This window comes from Haliotis rufescens, unplaced genomic scaffold (genome assembly GCF_023055435.1).
Source record: "Haliotis rufescens isolate VD_foot unplaced genomic scaffold, xgHalRufe1.0.p SCAF_12, whole genome shotgun sequence".
Taxonomy (NCBI): Eukaryota; Metazoa; Mollusca; class Gastropoda; order Lepetellida; family Haliotidae; genus Haliotis; species Haliotis rufescens.
The window spans coordinates 39,031,338-39,049,991 of NW_025963802.1; the positions used below are offsets into that span (position 1 = coordinate 39,031,338).

Consider the following 18,654-nt stretch of genomic DNA (forward strand, 5'->3'; position numbering starts at 1 on the left):
ATACCTGATCGTTAAGAAGCAGTGATGTATTGGCGTAGATGACCTCTTGAATATATACATACCTGATCGTTAAGAAGCAGTTATGTATTGGCGTAGATGCCTCCTTGAATACAGACATACCTGATCGTTAAGAAGCAGTGATGTATTGGCGTAGATGCCTCCTTGAATACAGACATACCTGATCGTTAAGAAGCAGTAATGTATTGGCGTAGATGCCCCCTTGAATATATACATACCTGATCGTTAAGAAGCAGTGATGTATTGGCGTAGATGACCTCTTGAATATATACATACCTGATAGTTAAGAAGCAGTTATGTATTGGCGTAGATGCCCCCTTGTATATATACTTACCTGATCGTTAAGAAGCAGTTATGTATTGGCGTAGATGCCCCCTTGTATATATACATACCTGATCGTTAAGAAGCACTTATGTATTGGCGTAGAGGCTCCCTTGAATACAGACATACCTGATCGTTAAGAAGCACTTATGTATTGGCGTAGATGCCCACTTGTTTACAGACATACCTGATCGTTAAGAAGCACGTATGTCTTGGCGTAGATGATCCCTTATATACAGACATACCTGATCGTTAAGAAGCAGTTATGTATTGGCGTAGATGCCCCCTTGAATATATACATACCTGATCGTTAAGAAGCAGTTATGTATTGGCGTAGATGCCTCCTTAAATACAGACATACCTGATCGTTAAGAAGCAGTTATGTATTGGCGTAGATGCTCCCTTGAATACAGACATACTTGATCGTTAAGAAGCAGTTATGTCTTGGCGTAGATGCTCCCTTGAATACAGACATACCTGATCGTTAAGAAGCAGTTATGTATTGGCGTTGATGCTACCTCCTTGAATACAGACATACCTGATCGTTAAGAAGCAGTTATGTATTGGCGTAGATGCTCCCTTGAATACAGACATACCTGATCGTTAAGAAGCAGTTATGTATTGGCGTTGATGCTCCCTCCTTGAATACAGACATACTTGATCGTTAAGAAGCAGTTATGTATTGGCGTAGATGCTCCCTTGAATACAGACATACCTGATCGTTAAGAAGCAGTTATGTATTGGCGTAGATGCCCCCTTGAATATATACATACCTGATCGTTAAGAAGCAGTTATGTATTGGCGTAGATGCCTCCTTGAATACAGACATACCTGATCGTTAAGAAGCAGTTATGTATTGGCGTAGATGCTCCCTTGAATACAGACATACTTGATCGTTAAGAAGCAGTTATGTATTGGCGTTGATGCTCCCTCCTTGAATACAGACATACCTGATCGTTAAGAAGCAGTTATGTATTGGCGTTGATGCCTCCTTGAATACAGACATACCTGATCGTTAAGAAGCAGTTATGTATTGGCGTAGATGCTCCCTTGAATACAGACATACTTGATCGTTAAGAAGCAGTTATGTATTGGCGTTGATGCTCCCTCCTTGAATACAGACATACCTGATCGTTAAGAAGCAGTTATGTATTGGCGTTGATGCTCCCTCCTTGAATACAGACATACCTGATCGTTAAGAAGCAGTTATGTATTGGCGTAGATGCCCCCTTGAATACAGACATACCTGATCGTTAAGAAGCAGTTATGTATTGGCGTTGATGCTCCCTCCTTGAATACAGACATACCTGATCGTTAAGAAGCAGTTATGTATTGGCGTAGATGCTCCCTTGAATACAGACATACCTGATCGTTAAGAAGCAGTTATGTATTGGCGTTGATGCTCCCTCCTTGAATACAGACATACCTGATCGTTAAGAAGCAGTTATGTATTGGCGTAGATGCTCCCTTGAATACAGACATACCTGATCGTTAAGAAGCAGTTTCTGCTCATAATATTGATACACACTGAGGGGCGAATGGCTTGCGGCGAATTTTGTTTGTTCAAATCTATCTTTCACGTGTATACTTTCTTTTGCCCTGCAGATTAGGTGACCTAACTAAGGAAGGCTATTAACTCAGGAGTGTAGGCATTTAAGATACACAATGCATTCACCTTGTTGTCGTATAATTGTAGTTTGCTTTTCAAAGACGTATGGTTATTAATAAACACTTGCTCAGTATCGTATGAATGGACACTGCATGGTTTTGCCGCTTTATTTTAAGGTTTAGAATTTCTCGCACACAGTCTCACAGATTAGAGACTGGTCGATATATCCCGCACATATGTGTTAGCTACAAGTTGCAAAGAAAGACAAAGCAACGCACATCCTTAAATAACTATCACATACATGTACATCTGGAATGAGATTATTATTTTTTCATAGAATGTCATCAGGCTAAACGCGGAATACACGTAAAGCATTATATACTCACTAAGATCTTCTTGACTTGGGCACTTCCACTCAGACATAGTTGCCATGGTGACCAAAGGTATGATATACGTAAAGGATGGGCCTTGAAATATTGGTAACCTTTTTTGTATACACAAAAGAAAAATAGGTTAGTCGTCTGAACTACACCACTAAAACATATATCTATTGTATAGAGTTCGACCATTATTGTGAAATAGTTGTTTGACGCCGCACTTAGATGTACGCCACCACCTTCATCTTGGAGCAAACTAACGATGTCAACGTATGAAAATATAAATAAATCATTTCTTCCTCGGAGCTTTGTTACTTAATCGACTCGTGCCGATTTATCTATTTGATATCAAAAGACTCGGATGAGATTCTATATGTTCAAACCAAAGAAAATACACTCATATGATTCCAGAGGTCGTTAAGTTAAACCTGTTTCGACACCTATGCTGTAAAAGATGAGTTACTCATAGACTTGTAATGATTAAAGGCAGGGTCTGTCGCTACTCGGGTGCACGGGTGGCCCAGCCGTTTCATGCGCCGCACTTTGCTGTGAAGGGTTGCGTCCCTTGGGCACGCCAGAAACCTACGATCGTGGGTTCGAATCCATATTCGCCCCGATTATGTTTCTATGTTTGTCAGCACCAAACCCGTGCTCGTGGGTTTCACCAAAGTGGTAAACGCCAGACCTGCATCACTTGGGGCATTCCTCCCACATTAAGCTGACACGCCGTGATATAACTGGAATACTGTTTAAAGAAGCGGTGTTAGGCCCAACTCACTCAAACCCTTTGCAAATGACGTTTCATCACATTATTCCCTTAATGCTTGCAACAGCGAAATATTAAATTTAACAGACACAACTCTGACACACCGTGATATAACTGGAGTATTGTTCAAAGTGGCGTCAGCCCAAACTCACTCACTCACTCACTCACTCACTCACACTCACACCCACGCTACTCCGTCTACGAATTAGCAGCACCTGCAACCAACTGTCGTCACGAAGAATGTAGCCAGCCCTGTCGATAACATGGTCGTGGAGAGAATCTTCGTTTTGATGTCCTCGTGATCTGAGGCACAGACGAGGTCCGAGAATATAATGGCTCCCGATAAGAGGCTTGCCATGGACTGGAGGACATGCTGTAGAGAGAGGCATGGTGGTCAACAGTACGCAGGGAGGACATATTGTAGAGAGAGACATGGTGGACAACTACACAGGGAGGACATGCTGTACAGAGAGGCATGGTGGACAACAGTACGCAGGGAGGACATGCTGTAGAGAGAGGCATGATGGAGAACAGTACGCAGGGAGGACATGATGTAGAGAGAGACATATTGGATAACAGTACGCAGGGAGGACATGCTGTAGAGAGAGACATGGTGGACAACAGTACGCAGGGAGGACATGCTGTAGAGAGAGGCATGGTGGACAACAGTACGCAGGGAGGACATGCTGTAGAGAGAGACATGGTGGACAGCAGTACGCAGGGAGAACATGCTGTAGAGAGAGACATGGTGGACAACAGTACGCAGGGAGGACATGCTGTAGAGAGAGACATGGTGGACAACAGTACGCAGGGAGGACATGCTGTAGAGAGAGACATGGTGGACAACAGTACGCAGGGAGGACATGCTGTAGAGAGAGGCATGGTTGACAACAGTACGCAGGGAGGACATGCTGTAGAGAAAGACATGGTGGACAACAGTACGCAGGGAGAACATGCTGTAGAGAGAGGCATGATGGAGAACAGTACGCAGGGAGGACATGCTGTAGAGAGAGACATGGTGGACAGCAGTACGCAGGGAGGACATGCTGTAGAGAGAGACATGGTGGACAACAGTACGCAGGGAGGACATGCTGTAGAGAGAGACATGGTGGACAACAGTACGCAGGGAGGACATGCTGTAGAGAGAGACATGGTGGACAACAGTACGCAGGGAGGACATGCTGTAGAGAGAGACATGGTGGACAACAATACGCAGGGAGGACATGCTGTAGAGAGAGACATGGTGGACAGCAGTACGCAGGGAGAACATGCTGTAGAGAGAGACATGGTGGACAACAGTACGCAGGGAGGACATGCTGTAGAGAAAGACATGGTGTACAACAGTACGCAGGGAGAACATGCTGTAGAGAGAGGCATGGTGGACAACAGTACGCAGGGAGGACATGCGTGTGTATGTGTGTCTACTTGTACTAGTCCAGACTAATGCCGATTTTATAGTGCTACCCCACTAAGATACCATGCCACAATTTAACATGGATACCCCACTCAGACACAGCATCCTGACTCCGAGCCGACCATTTATTGTTTTAATGTCGGGCGCCAGGCAGAGTAGCAACAAGTACCATCTTTTAACGTCTGTAGGTATAACGCGACCGGGGATCGAACCCACGATCTTTCGTTCTCCGGGCGGACGATCTACCACGAGACCATGGGTCTCCGGGTTATTAAGTAAATATGGGAATAATCCGAGTGTACTCTAATGGATGTGTCCCTGTGTACATTTGGCTTTCAGGTCCATTCGTCATATTACGTTAAATGTTACCTTGGACATCAGTTGAATAGTCAAACAGCATGCAACAGTTTAATATGAATACCCGACTCCGACAGCATATTGACTGCGAGCCGAAACGTCTTTTGGTATGACGCGACCGGGGATCGAATCCCGGACATTTCGCTCTCGGGGCGGACGCTCTACCACGAGACCTCGAATCTCCGGGTTATCAATTAAGTATGGGAATAATCTGTGTGTACATTTGGCTTTCGGGTCCATTCATCATATTACGTTAGCTAAATATCAGTGAAAGAGTGAAAGGGCATGATGTCAATGAAAACCTTATATCAACCGATCTCTCGGTATATAGTCCGTGCAACATATAAAAAATTGATTATGATTAACAGAAATTACGTATTCAATTTGTCATGAAGGAACATTGATATAAAGGCCACGACTGTCGACTGATTGTGGTGACAAATGTGATGTGAACTAGTGAAACTAGTACAAGTAGTGAATTCTATCGTACTACGATGGTTGAGATCCCAGCCAAGGCCCAAGTCAGTCGAGATTGATTTGAGCTGGGATCGAGTTGGGTCTGCAACATCGCTGGAGCAGGCTCAAATTCCCTTCGACATTCTAGAGTCATCTCTGCCTTGGCTCAGGACACTCCCCTCGACGAGGCCCACAACAGATGACCAACGGATTCATGCGACACAAATTGGAAATGATTGTTATGTACTTAGAAATAAATGACACCAAGAAGCGTGAGAGATTTTGGGCGATGTTGGGAACAGAGCCTACCCTGTGAAATGTTGATTTGTTGTTGTTTTTTCTTTAACGCCGCACTCATCACTGTTCCAGCTGTATGACAGCGGTCTGTAAAAATCGAGTCTGCACAAGACAATCCAGTGATCGATATTGTCAGCAACGATCAACGCCGTTGAGGTACGATGACACACAATCAATCGAGTCACCGAGCCTGACCACCTGTCGCCTCTTTACGCCCAGAGACCGCCTCCGTGGTCTAATGGTAGAGCGTCCGCCCGGAGAGCGGAAGGTCCGGGGTTCGATCCCCGGCCGCGTCATACCAAAAGACGTTAAAAGATGGTACTTGTTGTTACCCTGTCTGGCGCTCGGCATTAAGGGGCTTAAACAAGGACTGGCATGGTCGGCTCGGAGTCAGTATACTGTGTCTGAGTGGGGTATTCATGTTAAACTGCGGCATAGTATCTCAGTGAGCTAGCACTATAAATCGGCATCAGTCCGGACTAGTTCAAGCAGCCACACAAAATACACACACATACATGCACGTCGCTATATAAGTGAAATAATCTTGGACGCGACGTTAAACCCCATTTCACCTCACCTCACCTTTACGCCCAGGGAAACTTGTTGGGGATCTATTTTTACCCGGAACATCCACGGGCTCAATTGGGAGCAATAGATGGTAACTCTTTATGTCTTTAGTATTTCCTAAATCGGCATGTGAAAATAGGAAAATCGAGAAGAATTACACCTTCCATTAAATTGGATATACCATCCTATCTCAACTGTTTTTGGCACTTTAGAATCCGTTGAAAATCTGTTTTTTTCATTATTCAATAACACATTATATCCGTGAAGTCCGGGGTGGAATAAATCTTCAGCAACCCATGCTTGCCGTAACAGGCGACTATGCTTGTCGTTAGAGGCGACTAGCGGGATCGGTTGTCAGGCTCACTGACTTCGTTGATGCACGGCATCGTATCCCAATTGTATAGATGGATGCTCATGATGGCAATCACTGGATTGACTGGTCCAGGCTCGATAATTTATAGACCGCCGTCATATAGCTGGAATGTTGCTGAGTGCGGCGTTAAACAACAAACAAACAAACAAACAATAACTTATTAATAGCGTACCTGGAAGGCCAGTGTCAGAGTAGCAGGGATGGGCGGAACGTCACTGACACTGAAGATCATCCTTTTGGCGTGCCGTGTTGTCATCTTGCCAATTTCCGTCTCCGTGCTAGTTGGCACCTTCTTTGTAGAATCCCCTGTACTCTCCCGCACCGTGTTCATACCAAAAAGACCATTACCTTCAACAGCCTGTTGTTCAATGTCCATCTTCCTGCGTCGACTGTCTTATATAAACTGATACAACACCAAAAGTTTGAGGTATGAAGTGAAGTTAATGCTGCTTTACGACGCTGTCAACATTATCTCGACTAGGTCATGTACGAGTTAAGGAAAGTTAAACCAGTGTTCGAATGGTTGAGCAGCGATTGTTTGCTTAATATCGTACACTGCGCCAAGAAACAAAAATTCATAAATCTTCATGGATTATTAACAAGATGAAGTTATACAGAATCACTGGGGTTCAATACTGCCTTGGACTTCAAACGGTGCGATTGTGATGTGATGATTGCTGGTGTGACAACATAAATCAAAGATAAAGTCGCCTCTCGTTCAGCTACTAGTATACTTGGTCATGATTTGTTTGTTTGGTTGTTGTTTAACGCCGCACTCAGAAATATTCCAGCTATATGACGGTGGTCTGTAAATGATTGATTCTGGACCAGAAAATCCAGTGATTGATATCATGAGCATCGATCCGCACTATTGGGATACGATGACATTCATCAACCAAGTCAGCGAGCCTGACCACCCGATCCCGTTAGTCGCCTCTTACGACAGGCATAGTCGCCTTTTACGGCAAGCATGGGTTGCTGAAGACCTGGTCTAACCCGGATGTTCGCAGGTCAGTTGGAACAACACCCATAATAAAACATTTGAGGACTCATCGCGAACAGTTGTTAAAATTCATTTGTATTCATCAGCCGAATGATTGTTTTAAAGAGAATTCGTAGTATTTTGTTACGATGTACAGACTTTAAGGAGGATCAGTTGATTGGCATAAATGATGCTTATCTTTCACGGAAAGAAGCCTTGTTAGTTTGGGGACATGGAACGTCTAGTTGTTTGCAGGCTGAGCTCTTTGGCGTTTGTTTTACCATAGCAATTTCACACAATGCTTTTAGAATAATGTTTCAAACTATTTTGAAATGCATATTTGTAAAAGGTTTACATTTTAGTGTGTTTTTTTTTATTTGCCTTCAGTAAATAAGCACACATCGGCACACCAAAGTCATTAACGTCAAATACCAACTTATCGACTCTTATGTCGTCTTTTTCTCCGTTGCGATGACTTTAAAGAACGTTTTCGCAAATATCAAAGTCAATCAAAGTTTCGCCATCAAAGGTCAGGTTAAGTCATTTCAGAGATTTCATGGTTGCCATTCAAAGGAATGTACTATACATGACACGTCGCTTGTCAATATAAGTGAGCATTGTTTTACGCCGCTCTTAGCAATATTCACACCATAAATGAGCTTCACACATTGTACTCAAGTTGGGAATTGAACCCGGTATAGGAGGAGAGGAGCAGGCCACTCCCATTAGGATTATAACCATCCCCCTTTGCAGGTTGAAAACACTCCCTTAAAATCACTCCACGTAACACTCTCTGAATACTGTATTGGCGATAAGCAGCGCCCCACACAACCTGTAATTAATTACTTTACCAGCCCCCACCTCCACCCTCTCTCTCTCTCTCTTTCTCTCTCTCTCTCTCTCTCTCTCTCTCTCTCTCTCTCTCTCTCTCTCTCTCTCTCTCTCCTTATCAAATTTACCTACATGTATGAAACGGAATAATGAATACAAACACACACACAAACATATATATGTGTGTGTGTGTGTGTGTGTGTGTGTGTGTGTGTGTGTGTGTGTGTGTGTGTGTGTGTGTGCGTGTGTGTGTGTCAGCAATATAACATTTTAATGAAGGGCTAATTAATATATATATATATGTATATCAAAACTGAGAGGAGAGATGCTACATGTCTTGACGAGCGGACGCTTTAGACACCAGGCTGTCCCAGTGCACCCTTCAACAGGCCTAAACAGACAGATTGGAACAAAATAACTCTCATACATGTATGTCTACAATTCACAGGGAATCGGGAACAGGAAACAATGGGAACGTAACCAAAACCTAAGAAACAGCATCATAAATCTGAGAGCAGGCTGCCAAAAACATGGAAGCGTGAACACCAAAACACACAGACCGCCACCTTCCAAACTGGGCGTGAGCAGACCAAGAGGGAAGTTGCCGCCATGCCACGAGGATCAACAAAGTAAATTTACATATTACAGCGTTAATATAGAATATTCTTGATCTCGAGAGGGTAGTGATTTGATCCTGAAATAATTTCACTCTAGATTGTGCCAGTTCGTGGATCAGGTCACCTATAGTGATTCTATATCCTTGGACAAACTCGCTCTATACTACGCTATATACGTTACTTGCTCAACGTGGCACTCGTGAAGAGAAACCTCCTCGTGGTGAGTGCTGGGTAACGCACCCACCCAACGCACAGCACCCAATTGCTGGTCGTAAAAGGTGACAGAATTGGGCAACCTGTTTGCCGTGGGTTGCGCCCCTGTGTCGGCGGAGGACGGGTGAGTGAGTGAGTGAGTATGGTTTTACGCCGCTTTAGCAATATTCCAGGAATATCACGGCGGGGGACACCTGAAATGGGCTTCACACATTGTACCCATGTCGGGAATCGAACCCGGGTCTTCGGCGTGACGAACGAACGCTTAAACCACTAGGCTACCCGACCGCCCCGGCGGAGGACGGGAGACTGGTGGTTGAGGGCACTGGTTCCAGGTATAGCGTTCCTTTGCCCAATACACCACTTCGACCCTTACTTCGCCTAGACGGGTGATAGAATGGACCCGGTTCTATCAATCGGCTGGTCACGCCAAGCCCTGAACACCTTACTTTTTGCTCAATGCTCTCGCTATTCGGCTTCGATATGTATATGTGTAATTGAATTACTGTTTGAATCTGTTTGAATTTATGACAGAAATGTTTGAATATACATGAATATTGATTTTTGCACTACTTGATAAATTCAAAATTTGCCTAGAAGCCAGAGCTAGAAGGCGGTGGCTCATGGGCCAATCGGGTGGATTTATTGATCTTTGATTAGTACTTCTGCTTGAATATACCCTCCTGGTATCTCTGGTGCCGTCTGTTGGAAATCCACAGACGTCTGGCATCGTCCACGTTGACACTCCATGGTGGGTGGGGAGCTAGGAGGGTGAATCACATTTAATACTACTATGGCACCCCCACTCAAAAAACGCTCACACGGATCTGATGATTCGTTATCTTCTTGGGATGAGGATACTCATAAACGTCTCACAAATCCTGAGTATTGGTCTCGATTGTTTGTAATGTCTGCTCCAGATGGTGGTCCAATAAAACTCAATCCGTTTGCCATAGCAAAGGGCATAGAAGGTTTGGCTGGCGATGTGAAGGAAGTAAAAACTACGATCTGGTTCTCTTCTAATTGAATGCAGAAAACCCATTCAATCTCAAATCCTCTTATCGATCAAATCACTAGCTAATGTTCCTGTTCAGGTTTCTCCTCACAGAACATTAAATAGCAGTAAAGGCATCAGAATATATGTATATATATGAATATATGTCAGACACTGAGATTGTGACAGAGTTGCACTCCCAAGGAATTACTGCTATCAAACGTTTCACAGCAAAGAAAAATAATGGAGTCACCCAAACCAATACGTATCTATTTACATTCTGTCTTTCAATGCGTCCAGACTCACTCAAAGCTGGTTACTGCAACTTAAGGGTTGATACATTTATTCCAAATCCCTCGAGATGCTACTCTTGTCAAAAGTAAGGCCATGGTTCGAAGTCATGCCATGTTCCAGCTGCATGCCATCGATGTGCTGGAACATGTGAAAACAGTACGTGTTGGATAAAGTACGAGGCCGAGGTCATGATTGGAAAAGTAAGGACCTCAGTGCGAAGAAAAAGAGGTCGCACTGAGGTCCTTACTTTTCCAATCATGACCGAGGACGAGAACTTTATCCATCATATGAACCGTCAAATGAAAAGATTACATTTTAATGATCAAATAAAACAGTATCCTTTATCCAAGTACTGCCGGTCCTAACGCTGCATTGTTTATACCGCGCTGGGTGGTACCCAGCTGGTATATCGAGGGACATGGTCTAATTTTAAAACAGCGCGCACGGCCGCACGTGCTGCACGGAATTTTCGTTACGCGGCATCACGTGTGCTGTTAGAACATTAATTTTACGGAGACACGATGGATGAGGCAGACAGCGACAGATAACTGTTCATAACCCAGTCCAAAACCGTTGAAAAGAGTGATGAAGCAGAGAGTGACGATGACTTTTTGTTTCGTTTCAAGGAACCTTTGAACGAGAAAGAGCTGAAAGATAAAATTGAAGAGCGAATTCCCCAAAACACGAAGTATAAGATTGACTGGGCTCTGTCAGTGTTCAAGAGATGGCAAGAAGAAAGGCGAAGTAGGAATATTGATGATAATTTGGACATACCAAGTGAGTGTTTAAAAACTGAACTGAGCGAAATGAGTGCTGCTGATCTGAACATCACTTTGAAGTATTTTCTATTTGAAGCGGCAAAGAAGATCGTACCGACTATCCATCCAACACCCTGTATGGCTTGTATGGGGCATTACAATCGTATTTGAAAGCTCAGTATTCAAAATACAATTTGTTTGAAGGCGACGAATTTAGAGAGGCCAGAGCAGCATTGGACGCTGTCATGAAGGAACGAGCAGCGGCTGGTTTGGGAGCAGCCTCCAGAAAGTCGGCAGAAATAATCACCGAGACTGATGAAAACATGCTGTGGGAAAGTGGCATATTTGGTGATGACACTCCACAGAAGCTTGTGGACACGGTTCTATACTTCACAGGTACATGTGAATATTTCTTTGTTGTCACTAAAATATTCACAGTAAATTTTCAGTTTTTACACACAAGAATGTTACAGATGTTATGATTCGTCTGCTAATGTTGAAAATCCATGGGACAATGCCGTACCATGTCTTTTGCACATACCATAGAAATATTTTATTATATTTAATTCTTTCGTCAGGGCTACACTTTTCTTTGCGCGGAGGTGAGGAACACAGACGCCTGAGACTTTAGGGATCCTCAGATGACAGGACCTCATACTGATGACAACGGGAGGCAGTATCTTCTGTTTAAGGAAGATGTATCGAAGAGTAACACTGGTGGTTTAGGACAAAGGAAAGTCGTCCCAAAGGAGGTCCGAGCTTATGATTGTCCAAACTCGGAGAGATGTTACGTCCGCCTTTATAAAAAAATACAGGCTTCTTTGGTAAGATTTTTTTTGACTTATGGTAAACAATGAATCGTTTGTAAAAGGGTTTATATATATGTACTAATCAGCGTAGATCGAAAAAAGGAATGAATGCAGCCATATGTTACCCTAGTACTTATGTTGTATATCAAGTCATGTTGTAACTGTCGATGGAAATTCGAAAATATTCCAAGATGTTTATTTCTTTTACTGCAGTAAGGCAGCAGGCGAGGAAACTAATGCATTCTACTTCACACCACTGAAGAAACCGAAACCAGGAGAATGGTTTTCCAGGGTTCCCATTGGCCACAACACGCTGAAAACTACTGTCCAGAGGTTGTGTGCAGCGGCAGGCATACAGGGACGGAAAACAAACCACTCACTAAGAGCTACGTCAGCAACTCGCCTCTACCGTTCAGGTGTTTCGGAACAACTTATTAGTGAACAAACTGGTAATTTTCTCATCTCTTGATTTGCACATTACGATGTTGTAACACTGAGTAAAAGTAACAAGTATTCTAAACTTTCAACGATAAGTATTGCAAGTTTATTAATTAACTATTAAAATTGCCTGTCTATATTACCACTCTAAATACTGAACTGTACAGTTTGGAGAATGTATTTATGCAGCATGTATGTATAACAACTATTTAAATGCATTCTCATTTTAGAGGATTGGAATCTGTTGTAATAGATTGAATTTGGTTCGTCAATTTAATACTTTATTTAATTGAATTTCAGGTCACCGCAGTGAGGCCGTTCGGGTGTACAAGAGGTCTTCAGATGACCAAAAGGCATCAGTTTCCGACCTGTTATGCGTTGTCCCCGACAGAAAGAGAAAAGTTGATTCTGAACCAACTCCTCAAACTTCCTAACCAGAATCAAAAGTTTCTGTTAACTGTGGAAAATGCAAAGACAAGCAGTATTCGTTAACTATTAATTTCAACTGAAATAAAGAATTGTTGAAAAATTGGTTTGTTATTAATTATTTTTGAAGGACTAAGAAAATCAGGTATCTGAAATGGGCTCCGATTTCTCGAAACAAACTTGAAAATTCTTACTCAAAAAGATTTCTGACTAAATTTCTCTACATGTTTCCGACACTAAAGTCTGATTTCAACCTATACTGTAACTTTGTACAAAATATCACACTGAAGTGTTCATGTGGGCTAAATTTTCTAATGTCGTAAATCCGGTTTTGACTGAAAACTTGGTTTGTTTCGAAATCAGGGCAAGGTTTTACTTTAAACAGTAAGACCCGATAAGAGGTCTTACTTTCAAAAGTAAGACCTGCTACTGGGTCTTACTTTTAAAAAGTAAAACCTCCAACTCAGCAAGATGTCATTACATAACATTACCTCCAGTATAATGGGACATATCAGTGATAGGTTTATATCATCTGTGATAAACCTCCACTCTGTGTGAACTGCTCTGGAAACCACCCCTCTTCATCCAAGGAATGTCCAACTTGGAAACTCCAGTCTAACATTTCACGAGTCAAGCACGAACGCAACATTTCTTTTTTTCGATGACAAAAAGATTGTTCTTGATCAGGAACATCCAGGTCCAACCTATTCTACTGCTCTTTCCGCTTCTGTACAGGTCTCTAAGCCTAAACGTGTAACATGTCACTCCACAGGTAGCCAGACCGACTACATGTGGACTAAAACATCTTGTCTAACGTTATTGTCTGCAGCAGTTCAGGTGAGACCTTCACAGGAGAATTCTAGTTCTCAAACAATCAACACGTCACAGGAAATCATTCAGTCCAAGGCATCTTGTGATAAGGAATCAACATTAACTCAGGAACAGTAATCAGCAAAATTAGCTCAACCATCTAACTCAGACAAAAGTATCAAACAAATTAAGTCCAAACCAAAAGCAGAATCTTCCAAAAGGTATCAGAGTGGTAGAGCCTCAAAAGGGGCAGAAAATAAGATCCAACTTTTTAATAGGTATGGATCACTTGAGGACATGGATGTGTCCGAAATCAGCCATCAAAGGGCACATAGCTTGTCGCCCTCAAGGAAGATGAGGGGTTGATCTCCTGTCAATCCCCCGAAAAGTTTTTTCAACTAATATTGTACAGTGGAATTGTAGAGGGATAAAGACTAATATTAATGAACTACATCTATTAGTCCTAGATTTTAATCCATCAGCATTCTGCTTACAAGCGACATATGTAAAGCAGACAGACAATTTTAATTTACGTCAATTCAGTGCATATCATTCGTTTTCTGATCCAGGTGATATGGCCAATGGAGGATCTTCAATCATTGTGCGACCGAATGTTATCCACAGTGCTGTTGTACTTAATACTAATCTGCAACCATTGCAGTGCGACTTACTTTGCAGGTTGCATTTACATTGTGTTCTCTTTATGTTCCACCGTCATCAGCTCTCCAGCAGTCTGGTCTTCAAAATCTTTACGATCAACTCCCTAAACCATGTATAATCATGGGTGATTCGAATGGCCACAATCCACTCTGGGGTGGTACAAGCACAAATACTAAAGGTAAAGTACTTGAAGATTTTATATCAAATAATGATCTGTGTATCTTTAATGATGACACCCACACTTATCTGCATCCTGCAACTAGCACTTACTCTTATTTGGATTTGTCACTTACTGACTCTAATCTGCTCAATGATTTTGATTGGTCAGTCCACAATGATCTTTGTTGAAGTGACCATTTCCCAACTATTCTATCAACTGTCAATCTGACTGATGTTCCACCTTCTACAAGATGGCATTTTACAAAGGCAAACTGGTCTTTATTTCAAACAATGTGCTTAAATATATTTAAACCCGAATGTTTCACTGTTTTTACCGATCCAATTCAGGATTTTTCTGACATTTTAAATGGAATTGCTGACGAATGCATTCCTAAATCCTCTACAATTCCACATATACGTAAACCATGGTTTAACACCGAATGTAAACAAGCGAGAAAAGCGAGGAAAAAGGCAGAGAAATATTTTCGCCGCCAGTCAACTGTCCACAATTTAAATAGATTTAAAATGTGAAATGCAAAAGCTCGTCGAGCATTTAAACAAAATAAACGCCTATCATGGCAAAGCTATGTCTCTAAAATAAATACCCGTACACCAATATCTATGGTTTGGAATATGGTGCAACGGATAAAGGGTAAAGGATCAAATCTTGTGTTCACCATCTTAAGGAAGGTGTAAACTATTAACCGATAAATGTGATATAGCAAACAAATTAGGAGAAACTTTAGCTAAACATTCCTCCTCATCCAATTATACACCAAAATTTCAAAAATTTAAAGACCAACAAGAAAAAAAGAAAATTAATTTTAATTCTGATAATGATGAAGATTATACGATTTTTTTTCCATCCATGAGCTGCATACCGCCCTAGGGCAAGCTCATGATACAGCCACGGGTGCTGAAAATATTCATTATTAGTTACTCAAACATTTACCCGAGTCATGTTCAGAAACATTATTAAATATTTTTGACCATATCTGGACAACGGGGAATTTCCCTTCATCATGGCGAAATGCTGTTCTGATACCAATACCAAAACCTGGCCGGGATCATACTGATCCTTCTAATTATAGGCCGATATCGCTTACTAGCTGTGTATGCAAGACCATGGAAAGAATTGTAAATAACCGACGTATATGGTATTTAGAAACAAATAATCTTTTAACTAATGTTCAATGTGGTTTTAGAAAAAATAGAAGTACAGTTGACCATTTGGTTAGACTGGAACATTTGTGAAAAATGCTTTAATTAATAAACAACATGCGGTATCAATATATTTTTATTTAGAAAAAGCATATGATACCACCTGGGGACATGGAATTTTAAAAGATCTTTATGACATGGGATTGAGAGGGCGTTTGCCTTATTTTGTAGATCGGTTTTTAACAGATAGAAATTTCAAGGTTCGTGTGGGATCAACCATGTCTGATTTTTACGATCTAGATCAAGGTGTCCCACAAGGTAGCATATTATCAGTAACGTTCTTTACCATAAAAATAAATAGTTTATCCAAGGTTTTAAATGACTCTGTTGACGGGTCTTTGTTCGTTGATGATTTTAATGTATCATATCGAGGTAAAAAATATGCACACGATTGAGAGACAGTTGCAACTTTGTCTTAATAAAATCAATGTTTGGGCAGAGCAGAACGGATTCAAGTTTTCTACGTCTAAAACAAATTGCATTCATTTCTGTCGAAAATATAAACCACATAAGGACCCAGATTTACATCTATCTGGAACTCCAATTAAAGTTGTAAAAGAAGCTAACTTTTAAGGAATAATTTTTGATCATCACCTTACGTTTTTACCACATATTAAATATTTGAAAGCTAAATGTCTGAAGGCACTAGATCTATTAAAGGTTGTTTCTAATTCCAAGTGGGGAGGAGATCAAACGACCCTCCTTCACTTATATAGATCACTTGTCCGTTCTAAGTTCGATTATGGCTCCATCATCTATGGTGGAGCTTGTAAAAGTAACCTTAACTTACTCGATCCCATACATCACCAGGGTCTAAGACTTTGTCTTGGATCTTTCAGAACTTCTCCCATTGACAGCCTATACGTTGAGGCCGATGAGCCGCCACTTAAACTACGCCGTATTTAACTATCTTTGCAGTATATCACAAAGTTAAATTCTAATCCATCTAACCCTGCATACAATTGTGTATTTAATTCTCTTTGTGAGGATCTGTACAGTAAGAAGTCATCTCTTATTCCGCCTCTCGGAATAAGAATTAAACCTTTTATTACTGCTGCAAATATTGATCTCGAAAATATAGCTCCTTTTCGCCTGCTTTCTTCTACTCCTTGGCAGTTGGTAAAGCCACAGGTGGATCTTACCTTATCTAAACTAAAGAAATCTGACACTAATCAACTACAATATCAACAAGAATATAATCAGTTAAGAAGTGAATATGATACTTACAAATCTATATTTACTGATGGATCCAAGGATGGTGATGCCGTTGGCAGCGCCACTATCATTGGATCCAGAACCTTATCAACTCGATGACCTGATAATTCATCCATTTTCACAGCTGAATCAAAGACTATTTTAACTGCTTTAGAATATATTAATAAACAGACTAAACATAAGGAATTTCAGACTCTCTCCTGTCTTCAGGCTGTTAAAAATTCTTCGTGTCAGCCTCCAATTTTACAAAATAAACTTGCTACTGGCCAATACGACATCATCTTTTGTTGGTTACCCAGCCATGTTGGAATTGTTGGTAATGCAATGGCTGATGCTGCAAAAGCAGCACTCAACAAATCTGTGACGCCACTTCTTGTACCATACAGTGATTATAAACCTGTCATTAGATGTTTCGTCAGATATCTAATGCAGAAAAAGTGGGACAACCAAGTGGGTATACATAAATTACATGCAATAAAAGCAAATATCGGTCATACCTACTTGGGCTGTCAGTCCAGATTTGACGAGGTAATTTTAAGACGATGTCGCATTGGCCATTCTCGTTATACTCATGAATATATATTAAAAGGTGAGGATCCTCCATTCTGCATGCCTTGTGATGAAAGAATCACGGTCAAGCATGTGCTGCTTGACTGCATTGATTTTTCCATCACAAGGGATAAATATTTCAAAGTTTCAGCTATGAAGGACCTTTTAACACAGGTAAGTTCTCATTTAATTCTTGTTAAAGGAAATTGAATTTATTCATAAATGTTGATAGATAAATTTTGTACATAAATACATAACTTTTATAATTGGAAGTATGAATCAATAACTGAGATTGTTAGTGGCTATATCCTCGAAGGGTGTTAAAGTAGTGTAAAATGATTGCCCCCCTGAGAGGGTATGTAAGACCACGTCTTTCAAAGAATGTTTATTTCTGCCACGTTTTTAATCGCAGCATATATGTTCCTTTAAATTTTGGCTGAATTTGTCAATAATCGCCAACAGCTGAGGGGATGATGTAAATCCGGCTGGGGTCCATGCAGGTAGCAAAAGAACTGTAAGTCCCCATTGACCCTAGCATGGTGATCTACCTTCAGATGCTGGCGATGACTATTTAGTGACATCTTTTTATTGTTGTATGCTAGTTTTAAACATTAAATCTGTGATATCCTAGTATGTTTACTGTCTATCACTGACAGGTTCTTATTTGGTTTAAATATATGTATAAATACTGTATAACTTCTCGTCACGATATGGCTGAAATATTGCCGATGTGACGTAGATGATAAACTCACTCACTCACTCACCTTGCTTAACGTCGTGTCTTCCAACAACCTACAAGCACTGAAGACACAAGACCACAAAACAATATAAACCTGTTAATGATGGGGCTTATATACCTGTATAATAATTGAACACTACGCTTGAATCATCGCTTCTTAGCGCACCTGGTCAGAAACTGTTAATTAAACAATGTCATCGATAGATCATGCACATTTAAGACGTGATTACAGTAAACTGATCTATTGTGTTTAGCAAATAATACTAGGCAGTTTTCTATTCGCAAGATTCGCATAAGTAAACAATGAATGTAAACAATGGAAACTGTTGAGTGAATGAGCAAGTGAGTATGGTTTTACGCCGCTTTTAGCAATATTTCAGCAAT

The 18,654-nt window shown here is 41.3% G+C and overlaps 1 protein-coding gene across 1 annotated transcript in view; it reads right to left on the minus strand.

Annotated features, from left to right (window-relative positions):
- Positions 1 to 18,339, minus strand: part of LOC124150950 (solute carrier family 23 member 1-like) — a 31,506-nt gene extending 13,167 nt beyond the window's left edge. The window contains exons 1-4 of the mRNA XM_046523163.2: positions 18,296 to 18,339; positions 6,728 to 6,958; positions 3,307 to 3,464; positions 2,335 to 2,432 (exon numbers count right to left, since the gene is read on the minus strand). Coding sequence (XP_046379119.1) covers positions 2,335 to 2,432; positions 3,307 to 3,464; positions 6,728 to 6,931 — 460 coding nt within the window. The 5' untranslated portion in view covers positions 6,932 to 6,958; positions 18,296 to 18,339. The remainder of the gene's footprint in view (positions 1 to 2,334; positions 2,433 to 3,306; positions 3,465 to 6,727; positions 6,959 to 18,295) is intronic.
- Between the last annotated feature and the right edge of the window lie 315 nt (positions 18,340 to 18,654).